This window comes from Pseudonaja textilis, chromosome 3 (assembly GCF_049901715.1).
Source record: "Pseudonaja textilis isolate UNSWEBS1 chromosome 3, rPseTex1.2, whole genome shotgun sequence".
Lineage (NCBI taxonomy): Eukaryota > Metazoa > Chordata > Lepidosauria > Squamata > Elapidae > Pseudonaja > Pseudonaja textilis.
In genome coordinates, this window is record NC_141992.1 from 3,037,081 (window position 1) to 3,060,295 (window position 23,215).

The 23,215-nt window shown below is 47.7% G+C and overlaps 1 protein-coding gene across 1 annotated transcript in view; it reads right to left on the bottom strand.

Annotated features, from left to right (window-relative positions):
* Positions 1-164: 164 nt before the first annotated feature.
* Positions 165-23,215, bottom strand: part of TPX2 (TPX2 microtubule nucleation factor) — a 43,060-nt gene continuing 20,009 nt past the window's right edge. The window contains exons 8-13 of the mRNA XM_087928790.1: positions 13,043-13,147; positions 11,074-11,250; positions 8,072-8,218; positions 5,704-5,815; positions 3,747-3,913; positions 165-474 (exon numbers count right to left, since the gene is read on the bottom strand). Of these exons, the coding sequence (XP_087784916.1) occupies positions 364-474; positions 3,747-3,913; positions 5,704-5,815; positions 8,072-8,218; positions 11,074-11,250; positions 13,043-13,147 (819 nt within the window). The 3' untranslated portion in view covers positions 165-363. The remainder of the gene's footprint in view (positions 475-3,746; positions 3,914-5,703; positions 5,816-8,071; positions 8,219-11,073; positions 11,251-13,042; positions 13,148-23,215) is intronic.

Consider the following 23,215-nt stretch of genomic DNA (forward strand, 5'->3'; position numbering starts at 1 on the left):
ACAAAACACTTTTTGACTTCGCAATCCGCAGCCGAGAGGCTGCTTACAAAAAAGGGTTAGGTGGTGGTGATGGTGGGAGCATGGCGTACGCCCTGCCGCCAGGAGGACAGAATATAACAGCTTCTACCCCCTCTCCACAATGGCCGAAAGAAACCTTTCCAGGGTCCAATTTCCCTCATCAATATTTTTTATTTAATGCATAATACAAAAGACTCATTCAAAGGTACGATAAAACGATCAAACTGGGCTGCTTTTTTGGGAGGGGAGAACTTGGGGGGAGGGGGAACAAGAAGTCTCCAAAAAAATAAAAACAAGACCAGAAAAAAGAAGTTTGTGAGTGTGCAGTCGGACGGGTGTCAGGGCTCAACGCTGAAACCTATCGGAGAAATTGGGAGATTGCGGCACGGTCAGTGGGTGGTCGCTGGGCTTGATTTCCACGTTGGCATATTTGCGGATGGGGTTGGCCTTGTGCACCTGGGAAAGACAAAAGAAGGGAAACGGGGGGTGAGTGTGATATCACAATGGCAGCCTTGCCTGCTCCGGATAGAGATGCTTGCTGAAGTCAAAGACGAGAACAAAGACAACACAAGAATAAAGACTTGTTGTGGCCCACCAGCGGTGGCAGATTCGAACAGTGAGGAGGTTGGGGAGGAGCACGGGCCACTCCTGGAGTCTGGGGAAGGCTCTGATGAGGGCTCTGCGTCGGAAGCAGAGATGGGTCCAGGACCCTCCGACAGTTATCAGCTGCCTTCGGAGTCGGCGATCGGTGGGGAAGAAGAACAGCTGGAGCCTGTTCCCAGTGTGCGCATGCACAGAGCTGCCAGATGAAGGGAACAGCTAACAAGATTCACTCGGGAGTAAAGCCACAGGTGGACGGTGAATGGCCCCTCCCCTAGGGAATAAAAGAGGAGCTAAAGGGGAGTGGGGCTTTGCGGAAGACAATTAGTTCAATTCATTAGGGTGAAGATCTGGGCCTGACTCCTTGCCAAGTCATTGCTGCTACAGCATGGCGTTTGGAAGCTGTCGGCCTGGCAACCCTCCAAGCCTGATAAAGGTCTGTGGTTGTAAATCACCCTTGAAAGGCTGTTTGCCAGGACTTTGCTGGGCATTGGCCTAAATAAAAGGGGTTTTGCTGGGACAAGGGGTCTGCTTTGTGATTTTGGGAAGCCTAGGTCACAACAGACAAAGGGAAGTCCAAGACCAAGACACAAACAAAGACAAAACTAGAATAAAGACAAAGATTAAGGACAAGATAAAGACCAAGACAAAAACAGGACAACCTTTACTGTCACTTTTTTTTAAACTGTGAAATGAAATCAAAATGAAATTTTGAAGACGCAGTGTCAACCCTGGACTGTACGCTGATTGGAGACTCGGGGGGCGGGGGGGCAAGTGACAAAAGTTTTACTTTTAATTGGGTGTAAAACCGGCGGGAACCAAGAGCCGGTTTTCCACCCGGAACATTGCCAATTTGATATGTCCCAATAAAATGTTCTTTGAGGGATTTGCCTGCCTCGGAGTTCTTATTGAATGGGATGTATTACTGGGATGTATTACTTATATAACACAGTTCAAAGCAGCGTTTTTCAGCCGTGGCCAATTTAAGAGGGGTGGACTTCAATGCCCAGAATTCCCCAGCTAGCACGCTGCAAATCAGCGGTTCCCCAACATTTCAGGCACCTGTTGTGGTCGGCTGGCGGCCTGCAGAGAAGGCAGCAGAGCTGGACAGTGTGGGGAGGAACAGGGGCCAGTCCTGGAGCCTGGGGAGGGCTCGGATGAGGGATCTGCGTCCGACACAGCGATGGGGCCAGGGCCACCTGGGAGTTCTGTGCCGACTTTAGAATCGGACAGCAGTGAGGCGGAGGAACAGCGGGAGCCTGTTCCCAGTGAGCGCCTGCACAGAGCTGCCAGAAGGCAAGAGCAGTTAAGACAAAAGGGGGTGACTCGGGAGTAAGGCTTGGAGGTGATTGTCTCCTCCCATAAGACATCAAGGAGGAGCCAAGGGACGTGAGCCTTTGCAGGAAGCAACTTTGTTCGTTCTGGTCGGTTTAAACTCTGAAGCTCTGTGTGGACTTTGTGCTGCATTTGGCCTCATACAGCTAATGGGCAATTTAGTCATTGGCAGCATTTCCGGGGAGATAAAGGTGGGTGCTTATCAGCCTTATCCCGAAGGATTGTGGCAGAACTTCCATTGGACTATTCACAAACTCTGTGGGACTCCTTACGGGCTGTGAATGCATATAATTCACAGCTGTTGAAATAAAACCAAAAGGGCTTTGGGAACAGCGTGTGATGGTTATTGTCTCAGGAAGCCTTGGTCAGAACAGCACCAGGGACCAGTTTCGGAAGAAAACTGGTCTTCCAAAGACCAGGGGCAGGAAAGGAGAGAATGGTCTTGTTCGCAACCGAGATTCTGCGCATGCATAGATGAAGCATCAGTCACTGGTGCCTGTTGCTTGCGCAGCCCAGATCTTAGAGGTTACAGCCGGTACTGGTCCAGAACCTGAGGGTTATGGACCCCTGCCATTAATGCTGCATCTGTGCAAATACAGGAAGTCCTCGACTTCCAACGGTTCATTTAGCGACCATTTCCAAGTTACAACGGCACTGAAAAAAAGTGACTGAAGACCATTTTTCATATTTAATGACTGTTGCAGCACCTCCATGATCAGGTGGATCAAGATTCAGCTGCTTGGTCAACTGACTCGTATTTGTGACGATTGCGTGATCCCCTTTTGTGACCTTCTGATGAGCAGAGTCGATGTGAGAGGCCAGATTCGCTTAATGTTCTGACCAAGGCTTCCGAAACCGTAATTACGCACACGCTTCTTTTAAAAACAAGTCGTTTATTGCAACGCTGGGAATTGTTTGTTTTTCCCAGCCGGTAATGAACCTCAAACAGTTCCTCGAGATAAGCACCCACCTTTCTTTCCTGTGAAGTGCTGCCAATAACAGGAGTGTCCAATGAAGTAGGAAAAAAACAACAACAACCAACCAGAGTACAAAGAGCTTCAAGAATGACTCTGAACTGATCGAATGACTTTGCTTCCTGCAAGGTTTCGTCCTCTTGGACTGACTTTTGTCCCTTATGGGAGGGGCAATCACCTCCCAGCCTTACTCCCGAGTCGCCCCTTTTTGTCTCAGCTGCTCTTGCCTTCTAGCAGCTCTGTGCATTGGGAACAGGCTCCCCTGGTTCCTCTTCCTTGCTGCTGCCAGACTCCAAAGGCTCCGGAGGCAGCTCCCCATTTCCAGATGGTCCTGGCCCCATCTCCGCATCGGATGCAGAACCCTCTTCCGAGTCCCCTCCAGATTCCTGGACTGGTCCCCGTTCTTCCCCACTGTCCAATTCCGCTGCTGTCTGCACCGGCTGCCGCCGAACCCCAACACTTAACAACCCCAGGAGACCATCATTCCTGTGGCTAAGCAAGACAAATTGTTCAATGAGCTTTTTACGACCTTTCCGGCTGCAGTCCTTAAATGAGACAGTCGTTAAGGGAATCCTGCTTCCCCCCATTGACTTTTGCTCATCGGGTGGTCGCAGAAAGGGATGCTGCAACCGTCATAAATATGAGCCACTTGCCCCAAAGCGTCTGAGGTTCGATCGTGTGACCCTGGGGAGGCTTGCCTCGTTCGTAAGCGCAAAACACGGTTTCTAAGTCTCTTTTGTTAAGTGCCGCTGTAACTTTGGTCGCTAAATGGACTGTGGTAAATTGAGGACTTCCCTTACAAAGCAGAGGTGTCCTTACCAGCTCTTCCCGCAGCTTGGCCCTCTCCTCTTTGGCTCGTTCCTCCTCCACCCTTCGGGTGGCCTCCTGAAGCCGGGCCTTCTCCGCCTCCAGCTCAGCCAGCCGATTCTCGAACTCCAGGCGCTCCTTGGCCCGTAGTTCGGTGGCCAGCACGAAGGGATCGGGGGCTGCAGGAGCAGAAAGGAGAAGCGCCGGGTTGAGTAATGGTCCCATTTCCTTTTTTCTGCTTTTTGGGGCTGGGGGTAGGGAGGGAGGCAGTAGAGATAGCTGGGAAGGGTGCTGGAGCCCAACTAAAGAGCGTTTTCCCTTGGGAACCAAGGACATTCTAGCAGGTGTTTTTTTTTTTAAACAGATTAACAGAATGGGAAGGGACCTTGTAGGTCATCTAGTCCAACCCTCCCCCACCCAAGCAGGAGACCGTTCACCATTTCTGATCAATAGCAGTCCAGTCTCTTTTGAAAACCTTCCTGAAGGCAACTTCTGTTCCATGGGTTGAGGGTTCTCACTGCCAGAAAATTCCTCCTTATTTCCAGGTTGAATCTCTCCTTGTTCAGTTTCCATCCATTATTATTCCTTGTCTGGCCTTCAAAGGTGCTTTAGAAAATAGCTTGACCCTCTCCTCCTCCTCTCTGTGGCAGCCCCTCAAATATTAGAAGATGCTCTCCTGTCTACCCTGGTCCTTCTCTTCCCTAGACTAGCCAGACCCAGTTCCTGCAACCATTCATCGTACGTTCTAGCCTCCAGTCCCCTCATCATCCTGGTTGCTCTTCTCTGCACTTTTTCTAGAGTCTCAGCATCTTATTTGTAGTCTGGTGACCAAAACTGGATGCAGGACTCTAGGTGTGGCCTTACTAAGGCTTCGTAGAGTTGTATAAGTACCCCCCCTGATCTCGATTATATCCTCTGTTAATGCAATTTAGGATTGCATTGGCTTTTTTGGCTGCCTCTGCACACTGCTGGCTCCTATTTCACTAAGACTCCAAGATCCCTCTCACAGTTACTGCTCGGTAATGATTACAGATAATCAGAGTTGGAAGGAACCTTGTAGGTCATCTAGTCCAACCCCCCGCCCGCCCCCAAGCAAGAGACCCTACACCATTTCTGACAAAGGACAGTCCAATCTTTTCTGGAAAGCCCGGTTAAGCCTGGTTTCACCCAGCCTTATATGCATTCTGTTGTGTGTGGCCTTACTAGGGCTTTATAGAGTGGTATTAATACCTCCCTTGATCTTGATTGTATCCCTGTTAATGCAATTTAGGATTGCATTGGTGTTGAGGAGGAGGAGACAGGTCACCTAGCAACTGGACTGTAGGCTGATTGGACCAGGTGACTGATTGGTTTGGGAATGTGTCAAACTTCCATTCTTAATCAGGTGAAACCATGAGAACTTTTAGAGTTAGTATTCTATTCTATTCTATTCTATTCTATTCTATTCCTATTCTATTCCATTGCATTCTTTCATTCATTCCATATTTTCTATTCTATTCTTTTCTATTCTATTCTATTCCTATTATCTATTCTATTTTATTGCTATTAGACATTCTATTCTATTCCTATAATTTATTCTATCCTATCTTATTTCTATTCTCTTTTATCCTTATTTCTATTCTATCCTTATTTCTATCTCATTCTATCCTTATTTCTGTTCTATTTCATTCCATTCCATTCTATCCTATCTTTATTTCTATTCTACCCTTATTTCTATTTTATTCTATCCTTATTTCTATTATATTATATTCTTGTTTATTCTATTCTACCCTATCCCATCCTTATTTCTACTATATTCTATTCTATTTTATTCTATTCTATTCTTTTTCTATCCCATCCTATCTTTATTTCTATTCTATTCTATTCTTATTCGATCCTATCCCTATTTCTATCCTATCCTATTCCATTTTCTATTTGAGATGTCAAACTTGGAACGTCAGATGGGCCACCGCACCTGAAGACGCCTCACCTAAAAGCAGCTTGCTGTCTTTCTTGGGAAGGAAAGGCTCCTGGTGTAGCACCTGGCTGGGTTGGGCTTTGAAGACGGCAGCTTCTTTCTGGCGCTTCATCTCCTCCTTCAGCTGAGGAGAGAGATTGGGGGCAGGGGGGCAAGTTTAAAGGAGACATCCAACGGAAGGAAAATTCAGGCAGTCCTCGACTTACCACCGCGAGGGAGCCCCCATTTTATTTTTATTTTTTTGCCACCGAGCCAAGGCAAGGTGTTAAAGCGACTTTTGCCCCCCTTTTTAAGACCCTTTCGTGCCACCGTTGCTAAGCGGATCGCTTGCGGCTGTTAAAAAGTTAGCCGCATGGTTGATCGGTGAATCCCAGCTTCCCCACTGATGCAAAAGGAGGTCGTGTGTCCTTGGGACCCTGCAACTGTTGTAAGCGTCTGTATTTCTGCTTGTGTGCTGGCCGATGGCTTTGGAGTGACTCAGCAGAGCTGAGGATGGATTCTGCAACAACTGCAGGGCTGCTGGAAACGGCTCTTTTCATGGATTGACGTGGTGCGTGTTGTTAAAGGGGGTTGGGGCACAGATAGGTGGTAATGAAGCATTGAGTTAAGACATGGTAAAAGTGGCACCAGGTGGGGAATCAGTTAGTGAGGGTCGGAATAGGTTAGGGATGTAGACATGTTATAGGGTTAATAGCATTTAGGGATAACTAGAACTGCGTATAGGCCTGGGTGCGGTGCGTTGTGTCTCATGATAATGGTAAAAAAAAAAAGGAAAGGGAGCAAACTCAAACCCAGCTCTAACCTTGCCTGGCTTTTAGCCTTTCTTGTCAGAGAAGAGTATTTGTTGTTTGCTGAGCTAATGAATAAACCACCATTGCACCACAAAGGAGCTGGAGTTTGTATTCATTTCAGGACAAATCTTCACTACTCAAAGGACCGGCTGAGAGTAAGTACATGCCCGTGTCAACTCATAAAATATCCCTCGGCCTGTTTTAGTAGTTGTCATTAAAAAAAAAGGGGGGGTTGGGGAGGAATAACAAACCAGGCCTCAGAAAGGATCAGGGTTGGCGCCTGAACGCATCACCCTTGGCCAGGTTCAAGCCATGAATGCTCCGGGGGCTCTTCTGCAGCCGTACATTCACCAGGAGCGCCTGAGTCGGCCCCTTTTGACATTCTGACAGCTGTTAGAGAGGAAGCCCCGGCTCAATCCTCACGGGGCCGGGAGTACTTTTCGCTGTCCCACTTCTGCAAACCCATGTCCTAGGGACTGCAAGTTGATCCTCAGGCGGCGGTGGGTTTGTGAACCGGACGTCATGTGCGTGTAAACGCCTGGCTCTTTCCCCGAGGCGAGTCACTGAGAGGAGAACAACCTTTGGGACTCGGGGTTGAACTGTGGTGCTCTCGGAGCTTGTCTTCTGGCAGATGTTTCGTGACCCAATTAGGTAACATGATCAGTGCTAGAAAGGATTGGGGTTTGGGAGGAAGGGGAGGAGGAGGACAACGATGGGGTCCTTGGCACTCTCTGTGAGTTTGGTTGTTTCCTTGCAGACATTTCATAACCCAACTAGGGAACATCATCCATGCTGGGGTGAGCCACGGTAATGAAACTCAAAGACAGGAGTCTTCAAACTCGACAGCTTGAAGACTTGTGGACTTCAACCCCCAGAATTCCTCCTCCAGTCCTGTTTAGCTCAGGAATCCTGGGAGTTGAAGTTCACAAGTCTTAAACTTGCCAAGTTTTGAAGTCCCTTGCTCAAAGACTTTGGCCACCTCACGAGAAGGAAGGAAGGACTCCCTGGAGAAGAGCCGAATGCTGGAGGACAATAGAAGAAGGGAAGAAGGCAGAGGAGGAGGCGGCTGGATGGAGTCACTGAAGCAAGTCAGCCTGAGATTAAATGGACTCCGGGGGATAGCAGAGGACAGGAAGGCCTGGAGGAACGTAGCCCGTGGTGTTGCGATGGGCCAGACACAACTTCACAACTAACGACGACAAAGCCATGGTAGAGAAACAGAGAGCAAACCCCACTCCCTCTAACCCTGATGATGTAACCTAGTTGGGTCACGAAACATGTGCAGGAAAACGAGCGCACGGACCCCCGAGGACTGCAGAGGCCTAGTTATGTATCCACCTTCCCCTTATTAAGGAAAAAAAGACAAGTCACAAGCTCGCTTGCATTTTTCGCCTCGGGAGGGAAAGAGAATTGGAAAACTCCCTTTCGGGAGAGGAAAACTGATGCGCACATTCCCACCTCCTGAGAGCCATTTTGGAGCCACCATCCAAGGGCCTAATGACCAGGGGAGGGGGCTGAACCCAGATCTGGATTTCTTTTCTGGACAAAAATGTCCTTCAAGTCCAAGCGGATCCCGCCACCGGTCTTACCTGCTGCTGCCACATCTCCTGCCGGACCGCTCCGCGGGCGTCGATGGCTAGTTGGAAAGGTTCTGGCTTTGTGGGGCTCTTCACCTTCTTCTCGGGGAGGTGGATGTAGTCAAACTGGGGCAGGGGGTGGGCTTTGAACTTGGGCACCTGCAGGGAGGAAAGGCACCTGGGGAGTGAGGCGGCTGGCCAGGGTCTGCTTTGAAAGCATTGCTAGGATGGAGCCCCCAACCACCTCTGGAGGCAAGCCCTTCCACTCATCACAGGCAGTCCTCGACTTATAGAATAGAATTCTTTTATTGGCCAAGGGTGATTGGACACACAAGGAATTTGTCTTTGGTGCAAATGCTCTCAGTGTCCATAAAAGAAAAGAGACATTCGTCAAGAATCATCAGTTACAACACTTAACAATAGTCAGAGGGTACAATAAGAATAGAATAGAATAGAATAGAATAGAATAGAATAGAATAGAATAGAATAGAATAGAATAGAATAGAATAGAATTCTTTATTGGCCAAGAGTGATTTGGACACACAAGGAATCTGTCTTTGGTGCAAATGCTCTCAGTGCACATAAAAAAAAATTACATTCGTCAAGAGTCAAGAATCATCAGGTCCAACACTTAATTATACTCATAGGGTACAATAAGAATAGAATAGAATAGAATAGAATAGAATAGAATAGAATAGAATCCTTTTATTGGCCAAGTGTGGTTGAACACACAAGGAATTTGTCTTGGTGCAAACACTCTCAGCGTACATAAAAGAGACATTCGTCAAGAGTCAAGAATCATCAGGTACAACACTTAATAATAGTCATAGGTTACAATAGGCAATCAAATCATACTAGGAAACAGTCAATAAAATCATAAGGATACAAGTGACCAAGTTACAGTCATACAGTCACAAGTGGGAGGGGATGGCTGTTAAGGAGTGATGAGAAGGTTAATAGTAATAGTAGCGCAGACTTTGTAAATAGTTGGACAGTGTTGAGGGAAATATTTGCTTAGCCGAGGGATGGCGTTTGGGAAAAAACCTGTCCTTGTGTCTAGTTATTCTGGTGTGCAGTGCCCTAGTTCAGTTTTCTTTACTGTCACGGCACCTGGTACAACAAAATTAAATACCATCTTCAGTGTACATTATGGCTATGAAAATAAATGCAAACGCACATCCGTCCCATTCTATACACTGAATTAAAAAAACCACCGATATTGCATTAATATTGCACTATAGAGTAGAATTCAACGGCCAGCCATTTGTCGTGCAATTTACTATCTGGCAGCTGGGGAAAAAAAGGCAGGCTCCACCTCGCCCGATAACGGAGCTGGCCTTCCGCATCTAGATTTCTGGCACTCACTTATCACCTGACATTTTGGGGAAACTGGCAGGAACGTCCCAGGGGACTAGACCGCTCTGCCCAAGTGTTAAAAGAGCCACAGGAAACGCAGGCGGTTGGGGCCGGGAGGGGAAGGAGGCGCCTTCGAGGAGGATGCCAGCTGTCACTTTTCGACCGGTGGCGGGCAAAGAGTCCGAGTGCTTTTGTAGCCCCCAAGAGCAAAGAGGCATCCCTGACTGTAAAGGTGTGAGAATCCAGCTTGGCGTGAGGGCCGCGGTTGGGCGGAGGGAGCCCAGGAGAAGCGGTTCTCAAAGTTAAGGTTGCAACGTCTGGGGAGGTTCTCAAGGCATCCAGGTCAAAAAAAAAAAGGCAAAGGTGCTTTTTTTTTCTTTTTCCAAGAGGTAATTGGACTTTCTGGTTTTTTTTTTCTTTCTTTTGAAGACATTTCGCCTCCAAGTGGCCTCAACGACCCTCTGAAAGAATGCAAACGGCCAGCTGTCTTGCAAGGATTTTTTATTTGAAGCTGTTATGTTTAGAGATAAACAGAGAACCAGAGTTGGAAGGGACCTTGTAGGTCATCAAGTCCAAGGAATATAAATCTAGTCCAAGGAATATATATAAATCCTTCCTTTCCCCACCCTCCAGTCAGAGCCGAAGAAGCTTCTTGGATGAGAAGCGAAATGTCTTCCAAAGGAAAAAAACAAGAGAAGTCAAAAAGCACCTTTCAGCTGCAATGGTTTTCTCCCGCTCTACTTTGGTTGTTTCAACTCATCTTTTAACTTGTTTGTTTATATCCCGCCGTTATTAGTTTTACAAATAACTCAAGGCAGCAAACATATCCCACATAGCTTCCTCCTCCTATTTTCCCAACAGCAAAAAAAAACCATGTGAGGTGGGTTGGGCTGAGAAAGAGAAGGATTTGGCCCAAAGTCAACCGCTTGGTTTTCGTGCCTTAGGTGGGACTAGAACTCTCCCATCTCCTGGGGATTGGCCCAGGGTGACCCATTCGGCTTTCATGGCTTAAAGTGGGCTTGTCTTGGCCCCTTTTTAGAGAGGCAGGATTGAGAGTGTTTTAACAAACTGCATCCCTTGTTTGGTTTGGTGGCAGCACCTCAGATAGAAAGTCCCTACAGGGAGTGGTGAGGACAGTGGAGAAGAGCAGAGGAAGCTCGCTTCCTGTTACCTGGGATGCTGCTTATAAGTGCTATGTGGTGAGAGAGCTGGAAGCCTTGTTAGAGACCCCACACACCCACTTCACGGTCTGTTTCTGCTGCTTCCCTCTGGGAGGGGGTTTCAAACTATTTCTAGCAGGACTTCCAGATTCTGTAGGGGCTTTGTTCCCTATCAAATCCCTCTGGTAAACTCGTGAGTTACAACTCCCTCGTTTTAAATCAGAGATTTGGGGCTCAGTTATGGTGGTTGAGAACTTCCTGTATTCTTCTTGTCGTTGTTTATTTTATGGTTCTATTATTTTACTTCTGTTCTGTTTACACTCCTTTAATAATCATCTTCTTCTTCTTCTTCTTCTTCTTCTTCTTCTTCTTCTTCTTCTTCTTCTTCTTATTATTATTATTATTATTATTATTATTATTACCCCACAGCAAGACAAGCGGCCAATACATTTCACAAATAAACGATAAAAAGGAAGTACCCCGTTCATTGGCACCTACCTCCTCCTTCTGCAGCTCTTCGATTTTTTTCTCTTTCTGAAGTAGCCGCTCCTTGTCCCGGGCGTCAAACGAGAACGGGCAGGTTTCCACCAGCCTTGGCTCTGTGGCTTTGGGTTTGAAGGGCACCCCTGGGTGGGGCATCGGCTTCGCTTTAATCACATGGGCCACTTCCTCCACCTGCAAAGAGACCCCAGGCATCAGCGGCTCGCAAGGAAAAAGGGGGGAGAGAATCACAGCCCGCTGTTGGGGGGTGTCCCGGCGTTGACCCAAACCTTGTTCCAAGGAAACAAACATGAAACAGAGATAACAAAACCTCTTAATGATTCTTTACGAATCCCGTTCCTTCCTGGGTAAAAGCATGGCTGCTTCCAACTAATTAGCTCGGATAAGAAAGAGCCTTGCCAAGGTTTTTGCAAGGCTGCCAAGAACACCAGATAAAGTTGCCAAGAAATATTTCAAACACAAAGAGTCTCCAAACACCAACCAAGATACTTCGAAAGTCCACAAGGCTTGAGTGCAAAAACGTCGTTGCTTCCTGCAGAGAGCTCCGGTTTCTCAGCTGGCTTTTATCTTCTCAGGGAGGGGCCATTACCTTGCAGCCTTACTCCCGAGTCGCCCGTGCTGCTGCAGCTGCTCTTCCCTTCGCGCAGCCCTGCATGCTCACGCAGTGGGCACAGGCTCCTCGGGGGCCTCTTCCTCACTGCTGCCAGCCCCCACAACCTCCAAAGGCAGCACCCCATTCCCTGATGGTCCTGGCCCCACCCCTGCCTCCCACGCAGGCCCCTCATCTGAGTCCTCGCTCTCTGAGACTTTAGCCATCCGCACCTGCTGCCGGCGAACCACAACACCAAGGTCCTGGCTTGGGCAGGTTCATTGCTGGCATCAGCACCAGGCCCAATACAGGTAGTCCTCGATTTATGATGAAAATTGGGACCAGAATTTTCCTTGCAGGTCATTTTCAAGGAGTCACCCCCTGATTGTATGATCTTTCTGCCGTCCCTTGTCTGCTTTGCATGTTGGAAGACGGCTGGGAAGATCACCATTGGCGGATCACCTGAGCCTGGGATGGTCCTATTGTTGGAAATAGATGCTGGTTGCCAAATGCCCAGATTTTGATCAGGGGACCAGAGGGATACTGAAACGGGTATAAGGGTGAGAGGAGAAAGAGAATGGCAGGGTCTCGGGGTGGGGGGGCTGAGCTTGGTGGTTTTCCTGCAGATGTTTCATGACCCAGCTAGGGAACATTATCAGTTCTAGGAGCGGAGTTTGCAGGGAGGAGGGGGAGGAGGAGGAGGAGGTGGTAAGGGAGGACTGTGGGGTCCTCAGTGCTCTCTAACCTTGGCCATTTTCTTGCAGACATTTCATGACCCAACTAGGGAACATCATCAAGGAAGGAAGGGAAGGAGGGAGAGGGAGGGAGGGAGAGAGGAAGGGAGGGAGAGAGGGAGGGAGGGAGGACTGTGGGGTCCTCAGTGCTCTCTAACCTTGGCCATTTTCTTGCAGACATTTCATGACCCAACTAGGGAACATCATCAAGGAAGGAAGGAAGGAAGGAAGGAAGGAAGGAAGGAAGGAAGGAAGGAAGGAAGGAAGGAAGGAAGGAAGGAAGGAAGGAAGGAAGGAAGGAAGGGGAGGAGGGATTGTGTGATCCTCGGTGCTCTCTAAGCTTGGTTGTTTTCTGGTGGACGTTTCATGACCCAACTGGGGAACATCATCAGTCCTAAAAGGGAGAGGCGTTTGTGGAGAGGAGGAATGCAAATCACTTTTTTTCAGTGCCCTCGAAGCTTTGGTTGCCAAACGAATGGCTTCAAGTCAAGGACTACCGATATTGGTCCGTCCGGGGAGGCTACACCAAACCCCACTCAGCCCAGGGAGATCCACCGGGGCTTCAGAACAGCCATGAGTGGAGCTACCCCAGCGTGCCCACCCACCCCGAGGCCAAACCAAGGCCCGGCGCAAAGCAAGATACCTTTTCCTTCTTCTCCTCTCGAACCAGGGCACCCACTTTGTTTTTCAAGGCAAAAGCCGGGGACTTGGGGACGGTGATGGGAAGCGTCTTCTTCTCTGGAACACCCTGCAAGAGAGGAAGGGAAGGAAGCCATGGGATGGAGTAAGACCCAGCCAGGGTAGGTACCAAGCTTTTGTGGTGTGGAGACAATAACTTGGTCCTCAACACCAATAAGACCAAGGAGCTTCTAATGGACTATATAGAAGGAACAGATCAGACCTCCAGCCCTGGCTTATCAAGGGAGACCAAGTGGTGCAAGTGGCCAGTTTTAAGTTTCTTGGGTGTTACCCTAAGAGAGGACCTGACCTGGGGGTGCCCACATTGCAGCCCTGGTCAAAAGGGCCCAGCAGAGATGATACTACCTGAGGCTTCTCAGGAAATAACAACTGGATGGAAAACTGCTGGTGACCTTCTACTGCTGCACCAGAGAGAGTATCTTAACTTCTTGTACACCTGTGTAGGGTTTGCCAGTTGCACAGGGGCAGATAGGAAAGCACTCCAGAGGGTTAACATCATTGCCCAGAGGATCACTTGGTTGCCCTCTCCCCTCTTTGGAAGAGCTTTACAGCTCCCGCTGCCTTAAGAAAGTTCAAAACATTCTCAAAGATCCATTTCATCCTGGGAACCCCTTTTTTTAAATTATTACCATCTGGCAGATGGTACAGAATAATAAAAACAAGGACAAATAGGCTGAAAAACAGCTTCTATCCCAGGGCAGGAACTCTGTTGAATTTCTACTGTATAGTGCAGTGTTGGTGTGGTGTCGGGGGTTTCTGTTCAAAGTGTGGAGTGTGAAGGATGTGTGTTTGTGTTTATTTTCATAGTCATGATGTGCACTGAAGATGGTGTTTGATTTCATTGTACGAGGTGCAAGGACATTAAAGTGTTCCCCTAAAAGAGGACTTGACCTGGAGATGCTCACATTGCAGCCCTGGTCAAAAGGGCCCAGCAGAGATGATACTACCTGAGACCTTTGAAGGCCAGACAAGGAACAATGGATGGAAACTGAACAAGGAGAGATTTAACCTGGAAATAAGGAGGAATTCTGTGACGGTGAGAACCATCAACCCACGGAACAGAAGTTGCCTTCGGAAGTTGTGGGAGCTTCATCCCTGGAGGCTTCCAAGAAGAGACTGGATTGCCCTCAGTCAGAAATGGTGTAGAGCCTCTCACTTGGGCAGGGGGTTGGATTAGATGACCTACAGGGTCCCTTCCAACTCCGATTATCTCTATTATCTGATGTGTATTATCTGTGTGGAAATGTAGGAATGATCACCAAGATTTTGAGTACTGTCAAAGAAGATGGAAAATTGTACAGTTATTTTTTTTTTTTTGATTTACTTGTATGTCAATGTTTCAAATTTCAATAAAGGTTTAAAATTAAAGCAAAAACAAAGACATCGACACAGGACGGTCTAATAAAAACCGTTTCAAGGATCCCTGGGCTTCAGGACCACGAGGGAGGCCCAAATTGGTCTTGCTCAGCAAAACACCCTGCCTCATTTTACGACCTTTCTCTTTTTGACACTGTTGTCAAGTGAATCGCTGCAGAGGTGAAGTTGAGTCACAAGGTCGTTAAATGAAATCTGTCGTCCTGATTGGCTTTGCTCGTCAGACGGTCGCCAAAGGGGGAAATCATGTGAGCCTCGGGGCACTGTGTCCGTCATAAGTAGGAGTCAGCGGCCAAGCGGCTGAATTTTGATCAGGTGACCCTGGGGATGCTGCAACGGTCGTTGTGTGTGGAAAAGGGTCATATACAGTCCCCCTTTTTTTTCAGGGCCGTTGTGATGTCAAACGGTCAGTAAATGAATTGTTGTAAGTCGAGGACTACCTGTCCAACGAAGACATCGATGCCACATTGGGAAGTGTCTAATAAAAACCAGTTCAAGTAGTCCTCGACTTACAACAACAACGGAGACCAACATTTCTATTGGCAAGTAAGACAGTTAAAGTGAGTTTTGCCCCCATTTTATGACCTTTCTTGCCATGGTTGTTAAAAGGATCGTTTCTGTTAATAAACCGAAACTGGCTTCTCCGTTTACCAGTCGGAAGGTTGCAAAAGGGGATCACTGCGACTGTTGTTGCCAAGAGTCTGGGTTTGGATCACGTGACCAGGGAGAAGCTTGCAACGGTTGCAAATTTGGGTGGTGGTTGTGGTGGTGGTGGAATAATAATTAAAGATTTCTGTTGCTATGTGAGAAATCGGCTGAGTGCGTTTTGCTCCGTTTTAACGACTTTTCTTGCCACGTTTATGAAGCGAATCGCTGCAGTTTGTTCAATTAGGAGCCCAGTCGAAGCGAATCCGGCTTCCCTATTTCTCAGATTATATTCATGAGCTGGACTAGAGCCTGGTAACAAGGCCAGCCAATGAATAGGCACAGCCACTAAGTCAGTAACAATGAGGACTGTTTGGAAACTGAAACTACAAGTACCCTAGGCGTGGCTCTATATATTAAGCTCTGACGCTCTGTGGAGCTCTTGAGTCTGTCCGTTGAAAATGAAACTGCTTCTTTGCTGAAACTAAAGTGAAACTGGGAGTTCTCTCTTTCTCTCTTGCTACTGAAGTTACTTGCAACGTGTTTGCTCGGTGTTGGAGAAATCTACAACTGGTTTGTAAAATCTACTTATTACGTTGGTAAAAGTGTTGAATGAAGCATCAGCCTGCATCTGGGTTTATTTTTCTGAACGCTGCAAAAACTCTGAATGCTATCGACTTTTTGCTTGTCAGAAAAAGGGATTGCTGTCAACTCATCAAAGATTCCTCTGCCTGTTTTAGTAGTTGCCATTAAAAAAAAAAAAGTGGGGCCGAGGAAGGCTATCTGGACGAGCCGTGCAGCAGTTTGGAAGCGAAAGTCCGTTCCAACTCTTCATCTTGAAAAGACTGTAACTCAACTACCAGAGCTTTTGCCTGCAAATACTGTATATTTAATTGGAGAATGTGATTGATGACACCCAGCCCCTGAAGGTGCTCAATGGGAGAATCTGGTTTACGAGACACCTGGGGAAACAGGGTCCCAGGGGACTGTAAATGGCGTAGGCCAGAGTTGGCTTCATGCAGGGCAGGACCAGGATGTCACCTCTAATAAATCCTTTGAAGCTTTTCGAAGTTTGGCTCGAGGATCATGATTTCATTAGGGCGATCGCTGGAATCCTGACGCTCAAAACCAGGCCGAGCTTTGATGATACATCATGGCTGCTGTCTTGATTTTTTTTTTTTTTGACCTGTCCTGCAGGTGTCTTCTTCATCTTCTCCTCTGAGCTTGGAGAGCAGAAGGCCTTCTGGAGTACGTTCTGCTTTGGGCACTAGGACAGTTCCAGAGCGCAGGTTGGGGGTCTCTGGTCTCATGGAGCTGGATCAGAGTCCTCTTCGATTTTCACCACTAAGTTTGATCAATGGCGCTTCCGGCCTAGGATCAGCTTGTAAAACATTCCTATGACCATTTCCAAATGGCCACACGAAGGGGTGGGCTGGGTGGGAGAACCTTGAAGGAGCAGGCGGCAAATGAACATTACAAGCTTATCTCAGTGTTGCTTTATAAAGGTCAAGAAGTGAGAGGAGCCGAATGTCAACTCATAAAACATTCCAATGCCTGTTTTAGTAGTTGCCATTAAAAAAAAAATGGGGGGAAGAGGAAGGAAATCTGCAAGAGCAGAGCAGCAGTTGGGAAGCGGAAGTACATTCCAACTCTTATCTTTAAAAGGGTGTAACTAAAATGCCAGAGCTTTTGCCTGTGAATATATTGAATTGGAGAATGTGATTGATGACACCCAGCCCATGGGAGAGCTCAATGGGAGAATCTGGTTTATGAAACACCGGGGGGGAACAGGGTCCCAGGGGACTGGAAATGACATAGGCCAGAGTTGGCTTTATCCAGGGCAGGGCCAGGATGTCACCTCTAATGGATCCTTTGAAGTTTTTGAAGTTTGGCTCGAGAATCATGATTTCATTCGGGCGATGGCTGGAATCCTGACAATTACATGACCTCGGGACACTCGACCATCATAAATACAAGTCAGTTTCTTTCAGCGTCTAAATTTTGATCCTGTGACCATGGGGAACGCTTACAACAGTCGTTAAGTGTGAATCATGGCCGTAAGTGCGTCTTTTCCAGGCCACTGTAACCTCGAAAGGTCCTTAAATGAGCGGCCGTAAAGTCAAGGAGGACCCGTTCGTGACACGAGTTAAGTGAATCTGTTTCCCCCACACACACTCAGTTTGCCGGCCAGAAGGTTGCCAAAGGGGATGGCGTGATCTGGGGACACTGTGACCGTCATAAATACGAGTCAAGTTGCTGAGCATCTGAATTTTGATCACCTGACCGTGGGGATGCTGCAAGCGGTCATTAAGTGTGGAATAAAAGGACATGAGTCACTTCTTCCGCTGCTCGTTGTAGCCGGTCATGAAATGAACTGGGTTTAATTGTAAGTAGACAACTACCGGATTCCACACGATTCAGGTGTCAAACCTTTCTGGGAAAGAGGGACCCCACCCCACAATTACCACCACGTCTTCCAAGATCCGGGTCGGGCAGGGCCTCGAATGGAGTCGAAGGGCTCCTCTTCCTGGACCTTCTTGGTCTCCGCTCCTGAATCCGCTTCTCGATTTCCAGGTTGAAGCCGATGGGCTTGGTCAGCTCTTTCGTGGGGGCTTCTTGGGCAGGAGTGGGCCGCCCTCCAAGATGCGGTAGTTGAGCTCCTGAGCCTTGAATCGGTACCTGTTGGGGTCGAAAGGGGAGCGGAGGGTGAGGTTCTCCAGGGTAAAGTCAGGTGCTCTTGTGGTTCTTGATTAACAGAGTGAGAAGGGACCTTGGAGGCCATCTAGTCCAACCCCAACCCCCCAATCCAAGCCGGAGACCTTACACCATTTCTGATAAATAGCAGAAACGTACATTACACAAAAAAGAGGTTGAGACTTTGGGAAAAGTTGCAGAGAAGAGCAACTAAGGCGATGAAAGGCCTGGAGACTAAAACACACGAAGAACAGCTGCAGGATTTGGGTTTGGCTAGTCTACAAAAGAAGAATGAAGGAGTGCTATGATAAGCAGGATGGCAATATTTGGGGGAATGCCATAAAGAAGAAGAGGGGAGCCAAGCTATTCTCCAAAGCCCCTGAGGGCAGGACAAGAAGCAACGGGTGGAAACTCATCAAGGAGAGAAGCAACCTTAGAGCTAAGGAGAAATTTCCTGACTGAACAATTAACCAGGGGAACAGCCTGCCACCAGAGATTGTGGGTCCTCCAACACAGGAGGTATAGGGCATAAGGCCGTGTTGGCAAACCTATGGCACACCTGCCAGGAGTGGCACCCAGAACCATGTCCCGCCGGCATGCGAGAGGTCGCACGGAATAGCCCCATTGCGCATGTGTGCGCTGCTGCACCGACAGCTGATTGTCAGGTATCTGGCACGCATGCGCAGGGGGTGGGGGTATGTGTGCGTGTGTGTGTGTGTGTGTGGGAGATGCACAGAGCGCATACAATTATCAGCACAGGAGCCGAAAAAAGGTTAGCCACTCCTGGTGTAAGGTTTCCTTCTTGGGCACTGGGTTGGACTAGAAGACCTCCCAAGTCCCTTCCAGCCTTATTCTGATGTGAATGTTTTTGTTCCCCAGATGGGAGTCCGCTGGAGTTAAGATTTACTCAATAATTTTTTTAAAAAAAGAAAAGAAAAACCAACTCACTGTTGGAGCTTTGCGATTTCCTCGTTTTCCAGCTCAGCCGCGCTCTTGCAGGTGGGGGGTCTCAAGCGGCGCTTGGTTTCCAGGCAGGGAGTTTTGGGGTTGGTCAGTTGGGGTTTTAAAAGCCTGCTTGGACCTGTGCCAAAGAAAGGCCAGAGAGAAAAGCACGGGGGGAGGGGGAGAAGATCAGCGTTGCGACTTTTACACAGGCACGTTGGGGAAGGAAATGGATTCACATCGATCGATTGGCTTAGGGATTCACTTTATTCCACACACACAAAGATTGTGCCCCAAATGTGAGAATGAATTTAAGACGGAGGAATTAGACACAAGTGAAGGATAAAGGCTGGCAAATCTCAACCAACTGCCAGTTTTACCGTCGCCTGGTCATTGGCCCAAAGTCACCTAGTTGGTTTTCATGCTTAAGGCGGGACTAGAACTCCCAGTTTCCTGGTGATTGGCCCAAAGTCACCCAGCTGGCTTTCATGCCTAAGGCAGGACTAGAACTCACAGTCTCCTGGTGATTGGCCCAAACTCACCCAGCTGGCTTTCATGCCTAAGGCGGGACTAGAACTCACAGTCTCCTGGTGATTGGCCCAAAGTCACCCAGTCATCCGGCTTTCATGCCTAAGGCGTCACCAGCCAGGACTAGAACTCACCGTCTCCTGGTGGATTGGCCCAAACTCACCCAGCTGGCTTTCATGCCTAAGGCGGGACTAGAACTCACAGTCTCCTGGTGATTGGCCCAAAGTCACCCAGCTGGCTTTCATGCCTAAGGCGGGACTAGAACTCACTGTCTCCTGGTGATTGGCCCAAAGTCACCCAGCTGGGCTTTCATGCCTAGAGCAGGACTAGAACTCACCATCTCCTAGTGACTGGCCCAGAGTTGCCCATCTGGCTTTCATGCCTAAGGCTGGACTAGAACTCACCATCTCCCACTCTAGCCTGTCACTTTAGCCACCAGACCAAACGGGCAATAGGTTCACTTAACCATCACTAAAAAAGCTTTGTCAAATCAGATTGCAGTGATATGATGACCAAAATTGTGGGCTCAATTAGTCATTAAGTCATCATTAAGATCACATAAAATGCAATGAATGTGTTTCAAGTACACTTGATGCCTCTCAACTTAAGGAAACCCCTTCCCCACAATTCACAGCTGGCCTTTGGAGGAAAAACACACCCCTCCCTCCAATACAAAGATTTATGGTCTTTTAAAAATGTATGGTCCTTTAGTGCTTTCTGCTAAGTAGGGGTCTCCTAACTCAGCAACTTTAAGACTTGTGGACTTCAACTCCCAGAATTCTCCCCAGCCAGCCAACCATGAATTCTGGGAGTTGAAATCCACAAAGTGCCGAGTTTGGAGATCATCAAGACAGCACAAGCGTGGCTGGCTGAGGAATTCTGGGAGTTGAAATCCACAAGCCTTAAAGTTTCCAGGTTTGGAGACCTCCTGTGTTAATCCTCCTCGTTCCCCATTTCAAGACGCCTGCCAACAAACCCTATCTATCCCAGCCCTTTCGCCCCACGCCCAAAAGGGAAGGGGAGCTGAGCCGAACACGGGTTCAATACTCCAGAGCAAACGCTCCCCAAATCATTCAGAACCCTTCACCCGGATTGACGGAGCAAGCTGCCATTGGCGGAGTCACGTTAACAGCCGTGACAGAGACCGTGAAAGCAGAGACCTCCTTAGCAGAGGTGGTACTCAGCTGGCTCGGACCCGTTCTGGCGTGCACGGTGGTGGAAATTTTGACCACTTTGGAGAACCAGCAAACACCACCTCTGACTGGCCATGCCCACCCGCCCCGCCGTTAGATCTCCTATATTCTCTTATATTTTAGTGTTGTGGTTTGCGGTGGCAGCGTGCATAAGGCAGCGGAATCGGACAGTGGGGAAGAATGGGGACCAGTCCTGGAGTCTGGAGAGGACTTGGTCCTGCATCCAGAAACAGAGATGGGGCCAGGACCATCTGGGAGTGGGGTGCTGCCTCCGGAGCCTTTAGAGTCTGGCAGCAGCGAGGCAGAGGAACAAGGGGAGCCTGTTCTCAGTCCGTGTGTGCGCAGAGGTGCTAGAAGGCTGAGAGAGGATTGCCCCTCCCATAAGAGATAAAGGTCAGGCAAAGGTGGAGAAACCTTTGCAGGAAGCATAGTGCGTTCATCCGGTTCTGAGTCCTCCTTGAAGCTCTGTGTACTTCGGTTAGTTTTTCTTGTACTTTGGTTGGTTTCTTTTCTAGTTAATTGGATACTTCTGTTTCTGGCATTCCACAGAACCGAAAGGTGCGTGCTTATCTTGGGGAACTGTCTAAGATGAGTTCAGGCTGGGAATGAAAACAATTCCCCAACATTGCAGTAAAATAGATTTTGCTTTTTAAAACAAGTTTGAGAATTAACTACAGAGCGAAACCGGGTGGAACATTTGGCTCAGCTGATTCGCACGGCAGAGCGCATTGCTGTGCCTCAGCTGAGCTAAAAAAAAAAACAAAGCAGCTCAGCTCACCAGCGTTCGGTCTTTTCCGAGCCCTGCATGCGCATAGAACCGCTCAAAGAATTGGTAGGAAGAAATTTGGGAAACCTACCACTGCTCCTTAGCCTTACCTTCTTCCTCCTTCCGGTTCCATAGAGTGGTACCTCTGAGGGTGCGTTTCTGGAAGTTTTCCACCTGTTGGGCCAGCCAGGATGTATTCGGTGGAGGCCTCATCCAGTTTCCAGTTTTTCCCACAGGAGAGGTTGAGCGGCTTGGGTGGGTCCCTTGCTGCGCCGGGACTGCAAAGGAATATTGCATCATTCAAATGGGTTTCCCCATGGAAACCAAAGCAGGCACTCACCCGTTTCCATTCGATCAGCCTGTCAATCTTCCACTTTTTCCAGCTGCTTGTAAGTGAAATTTAAGCGGCTGTAACTCCAGAGAAGGCGAAAAAATGCAGCCAGGGACGAGGGTGGGAATGGGAGGGCGAGGGGATGAGGAGACAAATCCGTGAAAAAGCTGCCTATTCTTTTAAGAATGCATGAAGGCTATTCGGTTGCCATTTGGTCATGGGTTGTTTTTTTAAATTATTATTAACAACATAAAACTGCAGAAAAAAACAATTACTACCAACCTACCTTCCATGGAGGACCTGTATCCTGCATGAGTCAAAAGAGGAGCTGTGAAAATATCTACAGACCCCTCACATCCTGGACATAAACTGTTTCAACTCCTTCCCCTCAAAACGCCGCACAGGGGCACAGCACACCAGAACAACTAGACACAAGGACAGTTTTTCCCCGGAAAGCCATCCTCTGCTGAACAAATAACTCCCTCAACCTGTTCAACTATTACAAAGTCTGCACTACTATTATGAATTTTCTCATCACTCCTTATCGCTTCATCCTTCTTCCACTTGTGACTGTATGGCTGTAACTTTGTAAAGCATATCCTTACGATTTATATTGTTTCCTAGTACGATTTGATTGCTTATTGTGCCCTGTGACTATTATTAAGTGTGGTACCTGATGATTCTTGACAAATGTGTCTTTTCTTTTATGTACACTTGCACCAAGACAAATTCCTTGTGTGTCCTTCACACTTGTGCCAATAAAAGAATTCTATTCTATTCTATTCTATTCTATTCTATTCTATTCTATTCTAATCCTAATCTATTCTATTCTAATCCCAATCTATTCTATTCTCTATATGCTATTCTATTTCTATTCTATTCTTATTGTGCCCCATGACTATTATTAAATATTGCACCTTGACTCTTGATGAATGTAACTATTCTATTCTATGCGATGCTATGCTATTCCATATTCTATTCCATTTTCTATTCTATTCTTATTGTACCCAATGGCTATTATTAAGTGTTGCTACCTTATGATTCTTGACTCTTGACGAATGTCTCTTTTCTTTTATATTTTTGAGGAGCATCTGCACCAAGACAAATTCCTTGTGTGTCCAGTCACACTTGGCCAATAAAGAATTCTATTCTGTTATATCTCTATTCTATTCTATTCTAATTGTACCCTATGATTATTATTAAGTATTGTACCTGATGATTCTTGACTCTTGACGAATGTCTCTTTTGCATATACACTGAGAGCATTTGCACCAAGACAAATTCCTTGTGTCCAGTCACCCTTGGCCAATAAAGAATTCTATTCTATTTTTAAAATTCCTCTTTTCAACACGGGGAAGGGACATTAGAGGCTTTAACTCGAGGCGACAATTGAGCCCCAAAATTTAGGTGGCTAAATTAGATAGTTGTTAAGTAGAATTTTGCCCCAATCTCTCTTGCCGTTGTTAAGTGAATCACTGAGTCATTAAATTAGCAACGCGGTTAAGTGAATCTAAGCTTCCCCATTGACTTTGCTCATCAAAATGCCCCAGAAGGGGATCGCATCCCTCCCATCATAACTGTGAGTCACTTGCAAGCATCCGACTGGAAATCACGTGACCCTGGGGATGTTTACTGCTTGATCAT